Source organism: Patagioenas fasciata, chromosome 4 (genome assembly GCF_037038585.1).
Source record: "Patagioenas fasciata isolate bPatFas1 chromosome 4, bPatFas1.hap1, whole genome shotgun sequence".
Classification (NCBI taxonomy): Eukaryota; Metazoa; Chordata; class Aves; order Columbiformes; family Columbidae; genus Patagioenas; species Patagioenas fasciata.
In genome coordinates this window covers 27,809,269-27,827,868 of record NC_092523.1, presented here as the reverse complement: position 1 = coordinate 27,827,868, position 18,600 = coordinate 27,809,269, and the positions used below count along the sequence as shown (strand labels likewise).

General features: G+C 41.7%; 1 protein-coding gene across 4 annotated transcripts in view; it reads right to left on the bottom strand.

The window, feature by feature from the left end:
• The window catches only part of GABRB1 (gamma-aminobutyric acid type A receptor subunit beta1), a 115,661-nt gene extending 98,388 nt beyond the window's left edge, over positions 1–17,273 (bottom strand). For 2 of the 4 annotated variants that reach the window (XR_011738769.1, XM_065836781.2), the window contains exons 1-3: positions 16,886–17,273; positions 16,716–16,807; positions 16,563–16,630 (exon numbers count right to left, since the gene is read on the bottom strand). Coding sequence is in view for 1 of the 4 variants with exons in the window: in XM_065836781.2 (XP_065692853.1) it covers positions 16,563–16,630; positions 16,716–16,807; positions 16,886–16,968 (243 nt within the window). In the remaining 3 variants the exon portion in view is untranslated. The remainder of the gene's footprint in view (positions 1–16,562; positions 16,631–16,715; positions 16,808–16,885) is intronic. The other 2 variants (XR_011738767.1, XR_011738768.1) reach the window with 1 other exon arrangement.
• Between the last annotated feature and the right edge of the window lie 1,327 nt (positions 17,274–18,600).

Below are 18,600 nucleotides of genomic sequence, written 5' to 3'. Positions count from 1 at the left end.
CAAAAATGTAGTTTGTATTTTAAAATTTAATTGTACGATGAGACACTGTATACAACACGCTGTCTGGCATTTGTATTCCCTTCTGGCATGCTCTAGGTTCTCTATTATCGTATTATTTACTTATGTTTTCTGTTGATCATTTCTGAAATACATTTCACTGATCCTCTGATATGCTTTTATCATTTGACTCCGTGAATGCAATTGTCAATAAGACTGGCTGACTACAAAGAAACTGAGAAATTGCCCATGTCTGCTATCGATGCATTTTATCATCCCACTGCTAAGGTGAGAAACATATTATTACTTGATTGCTTATAATCTAGTTTTGTGAGGGTGGGAGGTAATGTTTCTCTAAACTATGAAACACGTTGGGAGAGAAGACTGCTATTTTTCTGGTTTTTTAAGCGCTGTTGTTGATCTGGCTCTAAGCTATGCCTTGCTGTCTGGGCTGAAGGCTCACTCACCATTTGCTTTCCTTGCTTCCAGTGACCTATTAACATGTCAGATGTTTTCTCCCTGGAACTAGATAAAAACTACTGAATGCCATTCAAAGTGAAATCTCAAAGTGCAGGCCAATTTCACAAGTTCGTAACTGAACTCCAGCTGGGTATCTTCCTACTGTCTGCCAGATGTCCCCCTTCTCACCTGCCATGCAGATGTCTGCTCTGCCCACCTCTGTGACAATGAATCAGATGCCCAGTGAGCCCCCAGCTTGCTGCCCCATCATGCATATCTCGTGTGTCAGAAGATACTGAATCTGAAAAAAAAAAATAAATCATTTGGTGATTGTCTACTGCTGCATATTCAATAGAAAACCCAACCCTGAGAAAATGAGTTGGACTGCTGACATTAGAAAATGTGAGTTTACGTATCGTCTCATAACATATTTTCACTCAGCCTTGCATGAAAATTCATTTGTGGCACTGATGTGGAAAGCAATACAGAAGTTGCCAATCTACTAGAAGTCACACTGTGGAAAATATACCGCCTCTCTGGGAATTTGTTTGTTTCACAGCCCAGGCTGAATGGTCAAAGCATTTTATCTCTAGCACTATCTCGAAGATGTTGGTTCTCGAAGATGTTGCTGGAGTACCTGGGAACTTAACGTGAAACAATTAATGTCAGGAAAGTATTTTGATCAGTCAAGAAAAAGCATCTTGAACCTGTTTACTCCTAGCTGTTTTCACAGAGGATTTGACTGTAAATCACTTACTGTTCTTCCCTTAGTGCAGTGTTGTTCAACAGCTATTTATGGCACCACTTTGCAAGGTGTTGAGTATCTTTGGGGAGACGGACAATTTCTTTTTTTAAAGATCACACTGGACATAGCACCGACAGTGAACCTGTGAAGTAAGTGCCTGTTCCAAGAATGAGAATGGCAGGTCTGGGAAGACTTTTTTCCTCTTACAAGCTGCAGACTTCGAATGAAGGCTATGGTTTGTTAGGTTTTACTACAACTCTTCCACAACTATGTAAAGAAAAAAATCTTTTCCACACAAGGAAACTTCTGCCCTTGCTAACTGCCCTGCTAAATATGTGAGACGAAAACCAGAATTTGTGTCAGTCTCTATCGCTTCTTCCTCCCCAACCACTACCCTTGTGATTTCTTGCAAAAGACAGTATGACCACAGAGGGATACATATGAAAATCTGCCCACCTCTTTAATGATCAGCAGAGCCCTCTGTTGTCACATGTTTTTGTCATGTTCCAAAAACCTAGCAAATCACAGGCTAAAACTTAATGAGCCTATTTACAGAATAGTCATGGATGTTGCTCACCGGTTCTGCTACAAGAAATAGGCATTTAGTGGCATCAAAGAGTAAATAGAAAAAGTAAGTTTTGTATTTCAACATGCCTGATTCTTCTGACAAATGAGTATCATTACTGTCTTCTCCGGTGAATCCATTCTGCAAACAACATGTTGTTAAATATTAAAGTGAATACGTAAGCTAAATAAATAATGAATACACAAAGTTTTCCCAAGCCAGTCCAGAACTGTGTGTTTTAAAAGCTAACGCCGGCAGAGGATGCGTGATGCTGTGAGGGTTTCAGAAACTTGCCTTTATTCTTACATTCACACTATGTTCATCTGGAAACCTACTGTACTGGGTAAAGTCTACTGTGCTGACTCAAGTTAAATTCACAGTTGCCTCTTGATATATCACAACATGTCATTCAGTAATCCCACTGAGGAAAATGTAACTACCATGCAACATCTTGTGTTGCCTTGGGAGTTCTCACTAGGTAAGTAAGAAATAAATTCCTGTCAGTACTGCAGGAATACTGTTGTAGAGATGTAGGAACAGACCAGCTGGGTCATAAGCCACAATGCTGTATTGAAACAACTGGTCACAGGGGATATATTCTTCTTTAGCTGCAGGCTGCATGCCTTTTCTTTCCATCTGAATGTGCAGAAACTAGCCCACTGTTCAAATGAACACTCACACAATGCATTTAATTCTCATAATGTCCCTGTCCTCACATGGAATAATAGGAACAATAAAAGGATGAACTCTGAGGGCCAGAGGAATTGCTGTGTGTCCAGAGTCATGCAAAAAAATCCTCAGATCCATGTAAGGAACAGAATTTGACCCTATGGTTCTACCCAGGACCTCACTGCTGAGACTACTGTCTTTTCTTCTGTAACGCAAAAATATATCATCACTGTAGTCTCTGATCTCCTGCTGAACATAGAGCAAAATCTAAGGCTTTTGCCCTGGTCTCAAAAACACTTTCTGAGCATGTCCTGATCCAGTTGAACTGCTGCCTTTTCCTTTGGCATCAGGACCTCCTCTCACAGCTTTGTTCCACTGCCACAATGATGGCACCATCACTGGGAAGGAGAAGTGTTAGCACCCACATATTCTTCCAACGTCAGCACAAAATTCAAAGCTCCGCTTGTAGACCTATCCTGATTTTGTACTTTAAAGACAAATATAAAACTAAAATCAAAGGTATGTGATCATTCATGTCGACAGAGAATAGAAGAGATTCTCACTTGTGACTTTTAAAGCTTGTATGTCATTCTGATAATGTAGTTGTTGGTGTGAATAATAAGAAAACACATAGGTAGTTGTTCAAATTCATTTTATTTCCACTGTAGCCGGCTCAATGTAGACTAAGGATTCAGAGATCTTGGATTACTGTCAGAAAGACTGATAGCTTTTTGCACCAACATTTAAATGTTAGGTTAGGATGGATGAATATACCAGCAGGAAAATTGTAAAAAAGCTGCAAGGAAAACCAAGCTGTCCATAAGCCAAGACTGTGAAATGACAAAGAATATATATTCCTGAGAAGATGACGGGCCTCTAGGTTTTCCTTGTTTGCTCATTTTCATTTGTTTGCATTTCGCTATTGAGATCTCAAAAACTTTAGCATAGAAACTAAGCATTTTGAAAAGTTATTCCTTGATGTCTGTGTGCATTTAGAACAGCTCATTTATCTTGAGCTTATGAATATTACAGGCAGTGTACAGGAAGGTACAGTCAGCCTGAACAAGATTTGTTTGAGTCATCACTGATGCATCCTCACTGATTTCACTGGAACCTAACTGAAGGACAGTGTGGGCTGAGCACTCAAATACTCCACGTACTCTATTCAGTGGAAGAACAGCTAACAAGTGAGAGTAACTTTTTCCCTATCTAGATTTTGCATATATTTTTCCTTTACAGAATTTTTATAAAAAAATTGACTCAACAGCACATGGACATAGCTAAATATTAGCAAATTTAAGTATTTCAGCCAAAGCATATTGGTTCCAAATTTGCACTCATTTACTATTGCCTAAAGTTTGTCCAGCTTCCTCCTGCAGAGTTCTTAAATGTTGCAACATGTTACAGCAATCACTTCTGTAACTGAAACACTGATGCCATTTGCTTGGACTAATAAATGCAAAACTATGCATCCTAATGAGTTTATTGGATTCATAATGTTTCAAATACAGAGCTCCGTATTTTTTAATCCCTTTCCACAGTATTGTGGTGAACTCTCCATCAGTGTAATCATTTGGATGAGGAAAAAAAACCCCAACAACTAAAGAATGTAGATCTGCCTTCTTTAGTCCAAGCTTCCTTCTAGTCCCACAAAAAAGCATCCTTGGAAACACTGCAAACCAGAAACATGCCAACTGCATTGTAATAGGCTCTATAAAAAACCAAACCAAACCAAACCAAACCAAACCAAACCAAACCAAACCAAACCAAACCAAACCAAACCAAACCAAACAACCTAAACCACAGTATTCCTGTTTTAAATATGGTGAGAAGAATCAGCTATCTGTCATGACAGCAGCTTGACCTGGTGGGCCCTGCTGAGCAGGAATGAGATCAGCGGGGTCCCTGCAGAGCCAGCCATCCTCTCTGGTAGAGCCAGGTGCTGTCACTGCTCCCTGCAGCAACAGGTTGTCGCCAGCAGCACCTCCTGCGTTTGTTCTCTATGATCTGGAGTGCCAGCGTTGCCTGGATTTCCAAAGACAAGCTGTGCAAAAGTCATTGAAATCATCAGGTCCTGCAATGAACCCATACAATAAGCTTGCCTCAGTAATACATGTCCGAAACATCTGCAAATTAATATTTAATCTTTTTTATTTAAAAAGTATTTGTTTCCAACAAAAAAAGTAGTTCAATAGCTATCCTGTTGTGGAAGAAGGGTAGGTATACGTAGGATTATTACCTCAAGAGAAAAAATGATGCGTAAATAATTTTTTTTTAAAAAAAGTACTATATTTTCTCTTTCCTTTTGAGAAAAAAAACCCAGCTTTTAAATTGGACAATTAAATGAACAGTGTTCCTGGGTGGTCCTCTGTTCTGTGTTACCCTATCAGAGAAGGAGTTGATCTATCATTTTAATTGCTTCTGGTTTCTGCAGATGTGAAGAGCAAAGACCTGACACTGACAACACTGCTGGCTGCTCGGCTGCTTTTTGTCAGTGCTTCACTCTTAATGGTGAGCTGAAGAATTAATCTTAATATCCCTTAAAAAGTAATTCACGGTATTTATTTAATGTCTGTCCTTTGACTAACTGAAGTGCTTACAGGTACTTCGAAGCCACTAAAATAAAATAAATTTAAATTCATTGCATTTCATAGTGGGCAATGTCACAACACTGTATCCACATCACACTGCAAAATGCGCAGAGACGAACAGTGACAGTGCAGTTCTGTTATTCATGAGAATAGTCTTGACTCATATGGTTTGTGTCTCCTCCTGCTCATTTCTCTCTTCCAGGAGCTAGAGCAGTATTACTTACAAAGCAACCCTGTTCCAGTGAGAGGCTGAGGAGATCAAACTCAGAGGAGAGTGGGTGGACATGGACCACATTTCCCTGTTTTGTCTCCCGCCGTGTTATTTCCCTGGTGCTACCCTAAACGGCAGCACAGTGTAAACTGTATTTAGGATTATAGAGTTCTGGGAAGGGAACTGTAAAAGATCTGTGCTATGGTATATTTTCAGTATTGGCATAATGAAATATCCATCGGGATGAAACACATCAGATGAGGCAGAATTTTTAGCTCTATATTTAAAATTGGCTCATTGAATTGATCCAGTGCAAAAATTTCTGCAAAAAACAACTTTCTCTGATAGACCATCCCAGATTGGTGAGAAGAGACAGGATGATGGCAGTGTTACCACTTAGTTATGCTTGTCATTATATTTTTCTGCAGTATGCTAGTCCTTATAATCTGCTTTGTGCTTACTCTGAGTTTCTACTAGGAATAATTAAAAGGAAAATATGTGTTATTTGGAATACAGAAATTCATACCACTAGTGTGCTTTTTGAAAACAAACTCATTTCTCTTGACAGTGGGAACTGAAAAGATCTGTATTCGGGATTCATTTCCAGTTGACACCACAATGACACTGTATTTGCTTCCTATTAGTTTAGGAATCCACAGAGCATTTAACAACCTGTGAAGTCTACCATTGCAGATTTGATTTCCAGGATGTTATTGATATTTTGCAGCTTTTTTTCCCCTAGTTCATCCTGGCACAGTGTATAAAATAAACCCAGAATTTACAGCTGGCTTTCAATCCCATGTTTTGTTTCCATCATAAGAAGCCAGTGACAAAGCTGCAAAATGCAATATATGTATGAAGCCTCTGAACCTCATCCATTTCTCTCCTTGACCAGTGTATTGGTATTCTGGGTGAATAGTTTACAAAACAATTGGTTAAAGAAAGGATAAATCATCATGGAAGGACACAGAGTGTGTGGGTTTCATTCCAGGCTCAGTTATTCTCTCATTCTGAAGAGTAATGACACAGAAAATTTAGGGAAACAAAGGTTTAAAACTGATGTAAACCAGAGAGCTGGACTGCTCCTACAAGCTGCTGAGCTGGTAAAGCTAATATGCACATAATTTTACTGGCTTGAGAAATTTTATCCACGAGCATACTCGTTAAATCCAATGGGACTACCAGCACATGGTCTCCTTAGATGGGACCAGAGTCCTCAGTGCTTTGTAGGAAGGAACCAGTACTGCCTAGAAGTTCCTGAGATACACAGGCACAAACATATCTACCTGCACCTGACTGCACTCACTTTACTTCAGCTACACTTAAGAGTCTCTTCAGGTTAAAAGTATGCTGTGTAATTAATTGCACTTCTCTTTTAATATGATTAAGATCCTGAACAATATTTAGACACTGTGTATCTGTTTCAACAGTTTTAGCTTTGCTATCTCTTTAGTTCTTTCTACAGGCAATTAAAAAAGACATGACTGAAATTCTTCCATCTCAGCCAAATGGACTGATGAATTTTAATGGAGAACATTTATTCCAATCTTTAATTAAGTTTGGCAGTCTGAAATCATTAATCTTTGCTTTGAAACTACACACTCTTGTGAGCATTTAAAATCTTAGAACTCAATCTTGCTGCAGGGTGGATGTCTGTGTGATAATGCAGCTTTCTAGAAGCTGCCTTTGTGCGTTTTAAATTACCTTTTCTTTGTTCATGACATAACACAAACCATTAAAGATTTGTCCCAGCAGAGGATGAGGCAAATCTCAGTGTGACACTGCTTTGGCAAAAAGCAACCTTTTAATCTTGAAAGGACATTGTAAAGGTTGATAGGCAAGAAATCAAATCTACCTTCTCCAGCTCATGTAAATCTTGATTAAAGAAAGAATGGAACAAACTTATCTAGTGTTATTCTGCTAGATCATTCAGTGGCTGCTACGACATGTTTCCTTGTGAACATATTTGCAGTAGTTTAGCCTTTAGGGTGCAAAAAAAATTTATTTAATATGCTTTTTGGAGCACTGCCAGAGTTACAGATGGTATTATATGTGAGGAAAGAGGAATTCTACAAGCATGAAGTGCATGTCTTGAGATTCATAATTCTTTTTCTAGAAGAAAAAAAGGAGTCTCAAAGACCATGAAAGTATAAAATCTTTCTGTCAGTCATCTTGGACTCTTTTATCACCCACAAGAAGTCCTTACAGATAGTTCTTTTCCTCAGGCTTCACTGATGCTTTAAAATACTGCATACTTGGATGGGAGATGAGACATCCCAGAGAACTCTTTCTGCAGCTGGTGTTTGGAATACAGAGATAAACAAAACACGTCAGCTGGGGATACTTCCGAACGATGGCAATCTCTGGGTTTAACAGTTTCAGCCATTGTCCCAGAGTACTTACCATCCTGTGAACAGGAAGAAGCCTTTCTGGTGCTGGCTTTGGAGCCTGTTCCTGCTCCTCCCTGAGGCTAGGATCTGTTCCCAGCTCAGGCTGAACTGGTGATGTGACTGTTCCCTCTCTTGGTTGTGCAGCTTCATCTCCAAGTCTGCAGTTAGAAGAGTTAGAACAGTCTAGAGGAGTCAAGGAATACTCTTCAGGCAACAAAGTAAAACTGAATAAAAAAAAAGTCAGTAAGTTTTGCAGATGCTTGAAATGTATCCCTCAAATCTCCTTATGAAGAAAAATGCTTAGTTTGAAAGATTCTGATATTCTCTCCAGAATCAGAGGTAAAAAGGCAATGTAGTCAGGGACAATGAAAACACAGCTCTTAGTTCAGCCCCTGACATGTTCTAGACACATACAAGAAAAGAAATATCTTTCAGGTTCCTGGAAGAACTTAAAATTTAATTTCATGGAGTTGTTTTACTCTTTTTAGAAAGCAGTTAATTTTAGGGAGGGGGTGTTTTGTGTGAACCATTGACTGTTCCATCATTAAAGAATCATTTGGGACCCTGAATATTTCAAAAGGTTTGTGCCACTGAACGGTGGGTTTTTGTGCACACTAACAGACCACAGTCTGGAAGTTTTCAGTGGTCACAGCACAGCCACATTGTTTGACGTGGGTGCACAAAACAGGCAGTGCTGGGGAAAACCTTGGATTCTCTCATCCACGTAACTGAAAGGCATATCTCATCGCAGGTATATCCCCTATTTAGTGAAATCCCAGACACCACAAACTGGGTGCTAAAGCTTCCACCAAACAGGGGGAGGGTGTCACCTGTCCCATTTCACATGCAGCACTGCTCACCTCTGTGATGCGATTAACTGCACGTTTCAGGAATGAGACCTGCTTGGAGAAGTGTTTGTTGTGGTCCCTTCCTTTGCATGTGGTTACTTGCTCACTCTAGTGGAACAAATTTTTGACAGGTCATCACAGTAATACCATCATATCTCAGACTTGCAGTTGTTCTGGGGTTTGAGCCCATGTTCAGGGGAAACAAGAAGGTAAGCAGCAGCTTGTGGAGAGTTTTTGAAAGAAAGAGGACATGGGCTGTGTGCTGTGAACAAGCCAGAGCTTGATGTGGCTGTGGTGCAGGCTAGGACCTACACGGAAGGTTTTCTGGAGACACCAAAGACAGAATGGAAGTAAACAGAAGCTGGTCTGTCCTCGACCCAGGCTGCAGGAGGGGCGCTGTCGTCGCCACGCATGAATGGTTTGTGGACAGTGCCCTGCAGCTAAGCACCATAGCAGGGCAGAAGAGTGACTGTAGAGAGTAACCAATCGTGGCCTGTGCTTGCCGCGTGGCCATTGAGTAAAGAGTATATAAGGGTTGTAAAAACGTGTACTGGGAGACATTGATATTCAGTGTTGTTAAACGTTCATTAAAGGGCATTGATGTTAAACTCATATTGAGCCCAATTCTTTGTCCTCGCCGGTCCGCCCATCGCATTCAAAGAGTCCTACCATGCCAAAATTCTACATTCCCCAACAGCAGCTTACCCAAAAAAATATTTTAAAAAAATCAGCTGACTAGTAATTTTCTGTCCTTTGTTATCTTGTGCTATTCTGCTGCATTCTTGGGATATGTTTTTTTAAATGTGGGAAGTGTGACTGCTTTTTTTCTTGTTTTCAGAGATGTAAACTCTACACAGGTTATATTACCTGGCTGGACTACTAATGTGTCAGAATGCCCTGTGGAATCAGGTGTAAAATCTGTGCTAAAAGATGAAGTATATGGATCAGAACTGATTTTATCAGCTCTTGAGAAAAACTGGAAAGTGCAAGAAAGCCACCTGCAGTAGCTAGAAACAATTGAGGGAGTCGGCAGAGTTGCCCTTGTGGGAAACTGTGTGTTTAACATTAGATTAAAAAATTATATCTTTTCTATGAAAGATGTTCATAGCTAGTTCATTTAAATCTTGAAATTAGGTAACTATGCCTGTTAACCTAAAAAGAAAATTTGGAATATAGTTCATTATCAACTCCGAAGCTGGTCTCAGGTTAGTTTAACCTCTGAAAAATTAAGATCTATCTACTTTCTGGATCATAGGAAAGAACATATAAGTTATTGCTTTATCCTTTTTGCCTTCTTCTTAATTTTGTTGAAGAACCACTTGTTCATGCAGTCAAATGAAAAATAACCAAACAAAACATCCAATAAGAATGACCCAGGCATTTAACCTCAAGCTGCCTATTTCTGCATTCATTCTGTGTTTCACTCTTTAATATAATTACTCCTGTTTGGAACAGGCAGTGATGAAATGATCTGACCTTTATGTATTATTACTTAATTAGTTTTTTCATATTTACTGGAAAAAATAAAACCAGTCGCTGAACATTCTTACTAATTTCAAGCACTTTTGCATGTCCTTCATGCTTTTCAAGTGAGCTGCTATGTAACAGAAAAGTACTTCTCCTTTCTTCTTCTGCACTACAGCAGTAGTTCTCCAGGAACCAGAATTAACGCTACAAAAAATGAGACTTGGCTGTTGTGACGCAAAGAGACGGGGCTCACAATGCTGATCTTGTTCTCTAGTGCAGAGGTGGCTTCCTACATTGAGATTCACAACAGCTGCCATGCTAAATTCTCAGATACTTAATCCAGGCAGGGATGAAGAACAAGATGATGTGGGAAACTCTGGCTATGCCTATAAGTACAGCTTAAGCCTCCCTCAGCCTGCAAGAAGTTCCTTAAGATAACCTGCACCCATACATCAAAGTCTGTCATTCCCAAAATTGGGGTCCAATGCATGAGCCAGAATTAATGTGCAAACTTTCAGTGCCTTCGTTCTAAGCCTTACTGAGATCGAGTGTTTAAACCCACAGATTTAGCTTCTCCTGACTAAACACGTACCAGGGTAGGGTGCCACAGCCACCTGGGCTGCCATCAGCCCTAAAGTAACAGGAAACCCTTCTGTTCTTCTAGACCCTGGAGGCATCTATATCCTTGTTTTGGATTTATAGGTAAATTTGAAAACTTGTGCGTGTTTGTATATATATATATATATTTTGTCAAACTCATCTTGTGTGATCATCCCAGAACTCTTGAAATGAGGCATAGCTGACTATTGGTGAATGTTTATTAATGTTAAGGGTGTTCTGCCTCCTGAATGACTTAACGAACTATTATTTTAAAAAAATAGAATAATTCAGTGAAGTCAGACCCAGTTGCTCAGGGCTTGATCCAGTCAAGTCTTGCAGACCACCAAGAATAGGGACTGTACAAGCTCCCTGGTCATCTTGCTTCTTTCCTGGACTGTCCTCGAAGTATAAAGACCCCTCTTCCTTACATCCAACCTGAATCTCTTTTGTTTCCCTTCATGTCTTTCACCTCTTGTCCTCCCGTCATGTTCCTCTGTGAAAAGCCTGGCTCCATTTTCTTCACAATCTTTTCATAGGTCCTGGGAAGCTGCCTAGCAAGCCCTAACTTTCCAGGCTGAACAAGTCCTGGTCTCAGAGCCTCTCCTCAAAGAGCAAGTGCTCCAGCCACGATCAGCTTGGTGGCTCTCCACTGAACTTGCTTCTGTTCAGCATCTTTTTTTGTATTGCCTGGGGAGGAAACCCAGAACTGGAGGCAGTACGTAGATATTGTCTAACAAGTGCTAAGTAGAGGCAATCAGTTCCCTCAACCTACAGGCTGTACTCCTGTTCATGGGGCTCTGGATGCAGATGTCCTTCTCTACTGATGTTTATACAACTAAACAAAACTGTAATCCTCTGCTTCAACCTGCAATGATATTTGCTCAAAGACATCTTATTAATTTGGCTTGGTTCTGATGTTCATACTGTCTAGAACATATTCTGTTTATTTTCCACACTGATTTCTGTCATTTTTTGAAGGAAACTGGGCAGTTAGATTGGTAATAAACAATAAACACAGTAAACCTGTGTAGATCCCTAAAGAAGTAAAATACATCAGCTCTTGCATGAGAAATTATTCTGTGAAAGTTCAAACAGAAAAAGCACAAAGCATCTCAGAAAGACACGCTCTGAAGATCAAGATGATCCTTCTAGAGTTCATGGGGGGAAACACAAGTTTGTTCTTCATTTTTGCACAGTCGCAGAACTGTTCACTATGCAAACTGAACAAAATAAGATACTCTGAACTAATATAGTCAAGCCTTTATACAGAGCTGTCTATAAGCCTCTAAAGTAGTAGATCATCTACAAGCTTCTGGTACATCAGAAAAGGCATTTCTCTTGCATGTAACTTCTAATGTAAGCTAGTGTTTCAGCAGTAGGCCTGGGAGTAGTCTTAAAACACACACAAAAATATAAATACTGTATTGATTCCCAAGGAAGCTAAACAAGTTTAGCAGAAAAAGATGTCTGACAACATGGGCAGTAGAGCTTTAAGTACTGTGAGAGACAGTTCTCCAAACCAATGATAATCTGCAGTCTTGACAGAGTGAGGGATCAAACATGACATGCAGAACTACTCTGTATCTCAAACACAACTTGCTCATTCAGCGTATGAGATGTCAAAAATGAACCAGGAGATAATGGCTATCTCTATGTCTGATTTCTTATGTATAATGACATGGGCTAGAAGGACTGAGACCAAATATGAGAGGGTGATATCACAAGCAATGGATGAAATAAAAAATATATGTGGCTGGCTCATTTAATTATCAGTTTTCCCAAAAGGATGCAAAAGATGAGTGGTTTAAGTGACATTAAATTCTTTCAGGGGCAAAAAGATGTTATCCAAGAGGTTGGGATGTTGCTAGCATAAAAGACAAACTCCTTAAGGAGAAGGCTTGAGAACCAAGTAGTGACTTTTGAGCAGCAGGCAACAGAGGAAATCCTGCTTCTCTGCAAGGTTTGAGGCTTGCTTAGGAGACCAAATAAATATAAGAGCCTTAAGTAAAAGTGATTTTGGGTGTAGAGAAGCTAAAGAACTACATCTCTGTTAAAGAATGATGAAACATTCTTTCCATGTTTTCTTCACCCTCCTTCTGCTGGAACACAAAACCTTCAACCTGGTATCATTCAGGAAAACAAATCATCATCAGTCTAAATTCAGCATAGCAGGTCAGGAACAATGTTCCCCAATATAAAATAATGGGATTTTTTTTTTCCTTATTGCTGTCTCTTTTAACTGCTTTATTAAAGGTTCTTTATTGTGTGCACTGCTTTTCAAAACTTTGGAACATGTACAGCTACCTTTTTCCTATTATGATGGTTTGACCACCTGCTTAATAGGAAAAACATTCTAGAGAAACTTATGTCATGTATCGCATGGGACTTTTTTCTACAGAGTCCAGATACTTCTTGATTGTTTCCTAGTGGATATAGCAATATGGTATTTGTTTTCTTGCCCTGAAGCTTGACGGTAGTTACCATGAATAATGCTATCCATTTTCATTCTTGAAGTACAGGCAGCACCTTCTGTTAACCCTGTAAAGGTATCACAATAAACCAGACATTTCACACCACAGAAATATAATAGGTTTAGTCATAGCATGGTTGTTAATGTGCTTTTTATATTCATGTAGACATCTGACATACTTCTGAAGAAACTCTGTCATGGATGAATGTTAGCTGAACAGTCATTATGTGAGACAAAGCAAAAGGTCACCTTGTACATTTGGGAGGGAATGTTTGCAATTACTGAAGCAAGGATGTGAGCATCTGATGGGAACAGATTAAACTTATCTCATAGTATAGTAGGGAGAAAGTACAGTTAGAACCAGGCGACAATCATTAGGAGTTTTACATTCTACTTCTCCTGCTTGTTCAATGTATGACAAACTCTTCAGCCTATTACCTGCAAAAAATCAACATATCAGTTGCCAAGTGGGAGAGTCATGAGAGTGAGTTCTTCAATTAATCCTTCTGTAAAAGTTGCTATAGCAGCTTACTACAGTATTATTGAACTAGCATGTAGATATAAAACAATGTAGTTTAAAGAGCTGAACAGATGAGGACTGAGTACTCAGGGGAAATAACAGAAAGGCTGACTTCAAGGCTGTGCGAGTTTTGATTTGTTAATCAAGTTGAGTATTTCACAATAGTTCAGTGTATTTGAAGAAGCCACTACAGCTAGACAAGCTTCTTGAGCAGTTATTACTGATGGTGTTCACAGAATTCACAATAGTTCTGTATTTTAACCTTCCACTCAAATACTGGATTTGCTTGGACATATACTTCAGCCTGTTGACATGGCATACAGCCTACAGCCATGACAAATTCTCAATGAATGTACCATAGAGGTACATGTAGCCTAGAGATAAGCTTTTTTTGATCTTTACTCTTCTTTAAGCACTAAGACTGGAATAGAAAATTCAACCCTGCCTATGGGTACCAAGATTCAGAATAGCTGCCTCTGTCATTCTGGAAATAAGGTTTCATGTGCCTGAGGAGAACCAAGAGATGAGATAAGTCCTTCCATCAGTGCTAGGGTGAGACTGATTGAGCAGAGCTCTGGTGGAGTCCAACTCGACTCTCTTGCCAGGAGGAGCTCACACAACAAGGGTCTTTCTCTCTCTGCTCATGCCACTGGTTTCCTTCAGCAGCAAAACTGCCCTGTAGACAACAGAAGCTATGAACTAGCATCTTCTGGCAAACAGTGCTGTCTCTGAAGCCACAGAATGGTAGCTCTTATTGAACGACAGAAAAATGTCTACAACAGTTTAAAAGGAGAGGAGAAGCTCAAAGATTCATGGATTGCTGCAACATTAAGCATTTCAAGGCTCTTATTCTCATGAAAAAAAAAAAGAACAAAGCACTATTTTACTAGGCAGGAAAATTTTTCTTAAGCTGAGAAAACAGATATTTCTGCAGTGACAGATGACATTACTGATCACTGTCCAAAAGACTGCGTAACAGTCTCTGATAACCCAATAAAGACCTTGTGACAAAAAACACTGTAGATGTGGGTATGTACAGGTAAGCACTTGTGATACAGGAGAACCCCTTTCACACTGATTCAGAATGGGGATTGTTTTTTCCCTATTTTGCCTTAAGGTATAGGCTCTTGGTTATACCTGAGACTGGTTGCTTCCTTCCTCTGTGAGAAATGTAGTGGTTTATGAAATTAAAACACTTTGTCAAGTCTTTTGACCACTCTGAGTTGCGCAGCCCCCTAGCACATGGAGACTACTCAAAGAACCCACCTAGCATGTATATTTCCTCAATTAAAAAGCCAGGAAGTTCAAATTATAGTTTCCAGAGGTTGTGCAAGATAGTGGAATGGAGGAGGAAGCTACATGTTGGAACCTTGAAAGTTAAGCAGAAATGCTGTGAGCCAGTGCAATCCAATTAATAACCCATGACATTGCCACTCAAAGCAGTCACATCCATGCCCCTTCAGATTTCAGAATTTCAGGTGTTGACACTTTACAAGGTAAGTTCTGGACATTTCAGGACAGGTATTGGTGATTGTGTTTGCTGTGTTTGGCTTTTCTGGGTTATACGACTTTGTAGAAGCAATGATCCCATTACAGGGTGGTAGAAATGTTTTGGAGTATTTTACTATTTTGATATGCAGATAGTCTATGCTGTGTTTTCTATGCCTCATCTGCACAGTCCCAACCACGTCCTCCCTAAAAGTACAATACAACAACAGGAACTCCAGGAGCTGAAACTTGCAAAATGTTGTCTTTGTGTGGTATTGACACTCTGCAGAGCCTGGTATGCTACATGATATGTGACAGATCTCCCTTCCTCCCCATTCTGCCAGACATGTTCATAAGCAAGTATAATAGTTACACACAAAGAGGAACTCTGTATCTATCACAAAAACCAGAAAAAAACCTAAATATGAAAAAGAAAACAATCTCTCTTCCCAGATTCTTTTAATGACAGCTCTGAACTAATATACCAGGGGAAAAAAAAAAACAAAACCAACACACCATTCTTGGATAATTACTTTGGACGGACAGATATCACCTTTTTTTTTTTTGAGTCAAATTGCTGATCACGATGGAAATGCAAGGCTTCTAGCTTCTTTTAGCTAAACAGGTGTTCCTATATGGAAAGAAAGCATCTTAGACTTTCATATGAGACCAAACATAAGAAAAGGTAGCGAGAGCAAAATGCCCACAGTGCATACTAATCCAACATGATTTTGTAAAATGTTCAAACTTGTAACTGATTTTTCATTTGCTTCTGGGAAAAGGCTGTCAAATGAGGCAAGCACTATACAGACACATTTTTTCTCTTTAAGCCTGCATGTCTATTAGCATTCCTTCCAACAGCAGAACTGAAATCAAATGCAGTATCTTTCACACCTGTAGCTAGGAGACTTTTCTGGTTTTGATAGATCGATAGACAACACCTGTATGTACTTAACCTGCAATGTTGGGTCCCTTCTACGAGCAAGAAGTTCTTTTAGAGGCTTTTTCTTATCTTTTTGCACGTTTTACTTGACACCACTAGCTTGCAAAGTGAATAACCGAACCATTTAACACGAAAAAAATCCACATCTGCCCATCTGCTCCTGCAGCTCAAGAAACTCCAACATTTCTCACGACAGCAGTTGATCACGCAAAGGGCAAACACTGCAAGCAGAACCCAGAACCTCAAACATGTAGCAGGTATTTTGATGAAGGCAGGGCGCACTTCTGGACTGTCAACTCAGGCACACACACATCATCCCAACAACGCAAGTAATTTTTGCGGGCAACCGCAATGTGCTTGTCTGTCTTGTAGTGTCTGCCCTGGCCCGGGAGGCAGCCTGCTCTGCAGCCGGGCACCCAGCAAGTCACAGCCCGTCCCCGCAGGTCTTGTCCTCCCGCTGGGGCCGAGCTCTCCCCGCTGGCGCACCGGCTGCCTCCGCACCTGCGGAGCGGTGCACAGCTCGGCGGCGGGGCCGGCAGAAGGCGCTGTGCGAGGGGAGCGGCGGCAGCGCCCTGCGGCCCGGCCCGCGGGTCACTCACCATGTTGACCTCCGAGACCACGTCGATGCTGGCGATCTCTATCCGCATGCCCACATCCACGGGCGGACCTGCGGGGGGAGCGGCAGGCGGCGTTAGCCGGCGGGGGGCGCCGGGAGGTCTGGGGCGCGGGTCGGGGGAGCGCGGGCGCCTCACCTCCGAAATCGGGCCGGAGGCGGATGTCGTAGCCCTGGAGCAGCCTGTCCACCGTCTCCTTCACGTAGGACATGTTGCTGGGCCCGTCGGCGCTGCGGGAAGGAGCACAGGTTAGGGAGGCTGCCGGGCGGCCCCGAACCCGCACCCCTCCGCGGCCCGGCGGCGCTCACCTGCGCGCCGCGCACGCCACGGCCAGCACCAGCGGCAGCGACAGCGCCCGGGGGCCGGCCCGCCTGGCCGCCGGCCCCCCCATCCCGGCCGCCGCCGCCTCGCGGGGAAAGATCCGCGGACTGCAAGTTGGTGCGGAGCGGAGCAACAATTCCCCACAGCGCGACGCATGCGCTGAGCGGGGCGCCGCGGCCCCCGGGGAGCACTTTGGTCTGCCACGGACCGTGAGCGGCGTGTCCTCCCCGACCTGCCCCGGTCCAACCGAATCGGGTCCGCCCCGCCCCGCCGCGGGGGAGTGGAGGGCGGCGGGGCGGCGGTGCCGGAGCGAGCGGCGCGGCGAAGCGGCTGGAGCGGCAGGTGGGGACCAAGAGCCCCCAGGCTGCCGTGAGCCGCGAACTTCTCGTCAAGAAAAAGTAAATAATCGTTGAGGGCGCTTCTCAGTGAATATTCACACTGTTCGGCTCTAATGTTAATAGCAAAGTAAAATGCAATTGGCAGATTCGAAAGAAATGGTACGTTTTGGTGCAAATAGTACTTTGTCCAGCCCTGAAGGCTTGAGAGCATCCATCCGTCCATCCATCCTTGAGCAAGTTTGGGGCTGGAGCTGTCCTGCAGAAGTACCCACTGTGGCATATGCAGGAGATCACAACAGATTTTTTTGTTGCTATTTTTTAACCAAAGTAACTGATCTTTCATTTAGAAGGATATTTTTTTAAAGACTCTATGAATTGATGCTCTAACATAGCCTCACCTCTTATGAGCAATATTACAGACTGACTAGTTGCAGCCCTGTGCACAGTTTATGACTTTGCCAGTGCCGCTCTGTTTCCCTGCACAGTAGCTCAGCAGAGATAACATTTATCCCTTTTAAATTCAACCCACTTCATCTGTGCTCTACACAATCCTGTGTGCAGTGACCTTGGGATATGTATTTGATGGTTTTGAGGCTCCTACAGTGTCATGCAGATTTATTTCTGAGAAATGGCAGACTCTTGGTGATGCTTTTGTGGTTGAAATAATCCACAGTATTTGAAAAATGCAGGAACGTTGAAACAGATAGTTTGGGACTGTATGGGGATATAGTGGAAGATTTGACGAGGAGGTTAGTTAAATGTAAATATGCTCAAGTGACCTCAAGTGACTTGCACCTGTCTGTAGAAAAAGCACATACATCACACTAATTGCTTTACTGACCTTGTGTGCTTGATGAGTAGAACCTCTGTGTTAGATAACATAGGCCTGTGAGAAACTCTAGGCATCTTATCACTATGTCTGAGATTCGTGCTTTGTTGTGAGAAAGAGCGGGAGGATGCACCTGCCTGAAGCCTTGAAAAACAGGCAAAATCAGCAGGCTCGGTGATCTTCCAGCAGGGCTGAACTTACCAGCGCCTGCATCCCCGCTTGTGTCACCTCTGCCTGGGAGCTCAGGTGTGGCTTCAGAGATCCCCCAGTATAGAGGTAGCTAAAATAAAACTTGCTCTTTGCAATGCATTCGTGGCCTCTGGCTCTTCTTGCGACGTGCCTGCATATGTGTACGCAGGGACACAAGTTCTAGTGATAGTTTTGAAGGTTTCAACAATGCATATTTCTATGCAAATTTGTCACTCTGGAAGAAAGAGCACAACACAGTTCCTACGAGATTACCACAGGAGTCTTTTACCCTCACAGCTTCTTCCTGTAACCATGACAGTATGAGTTTATGAAAATAACTATTTCA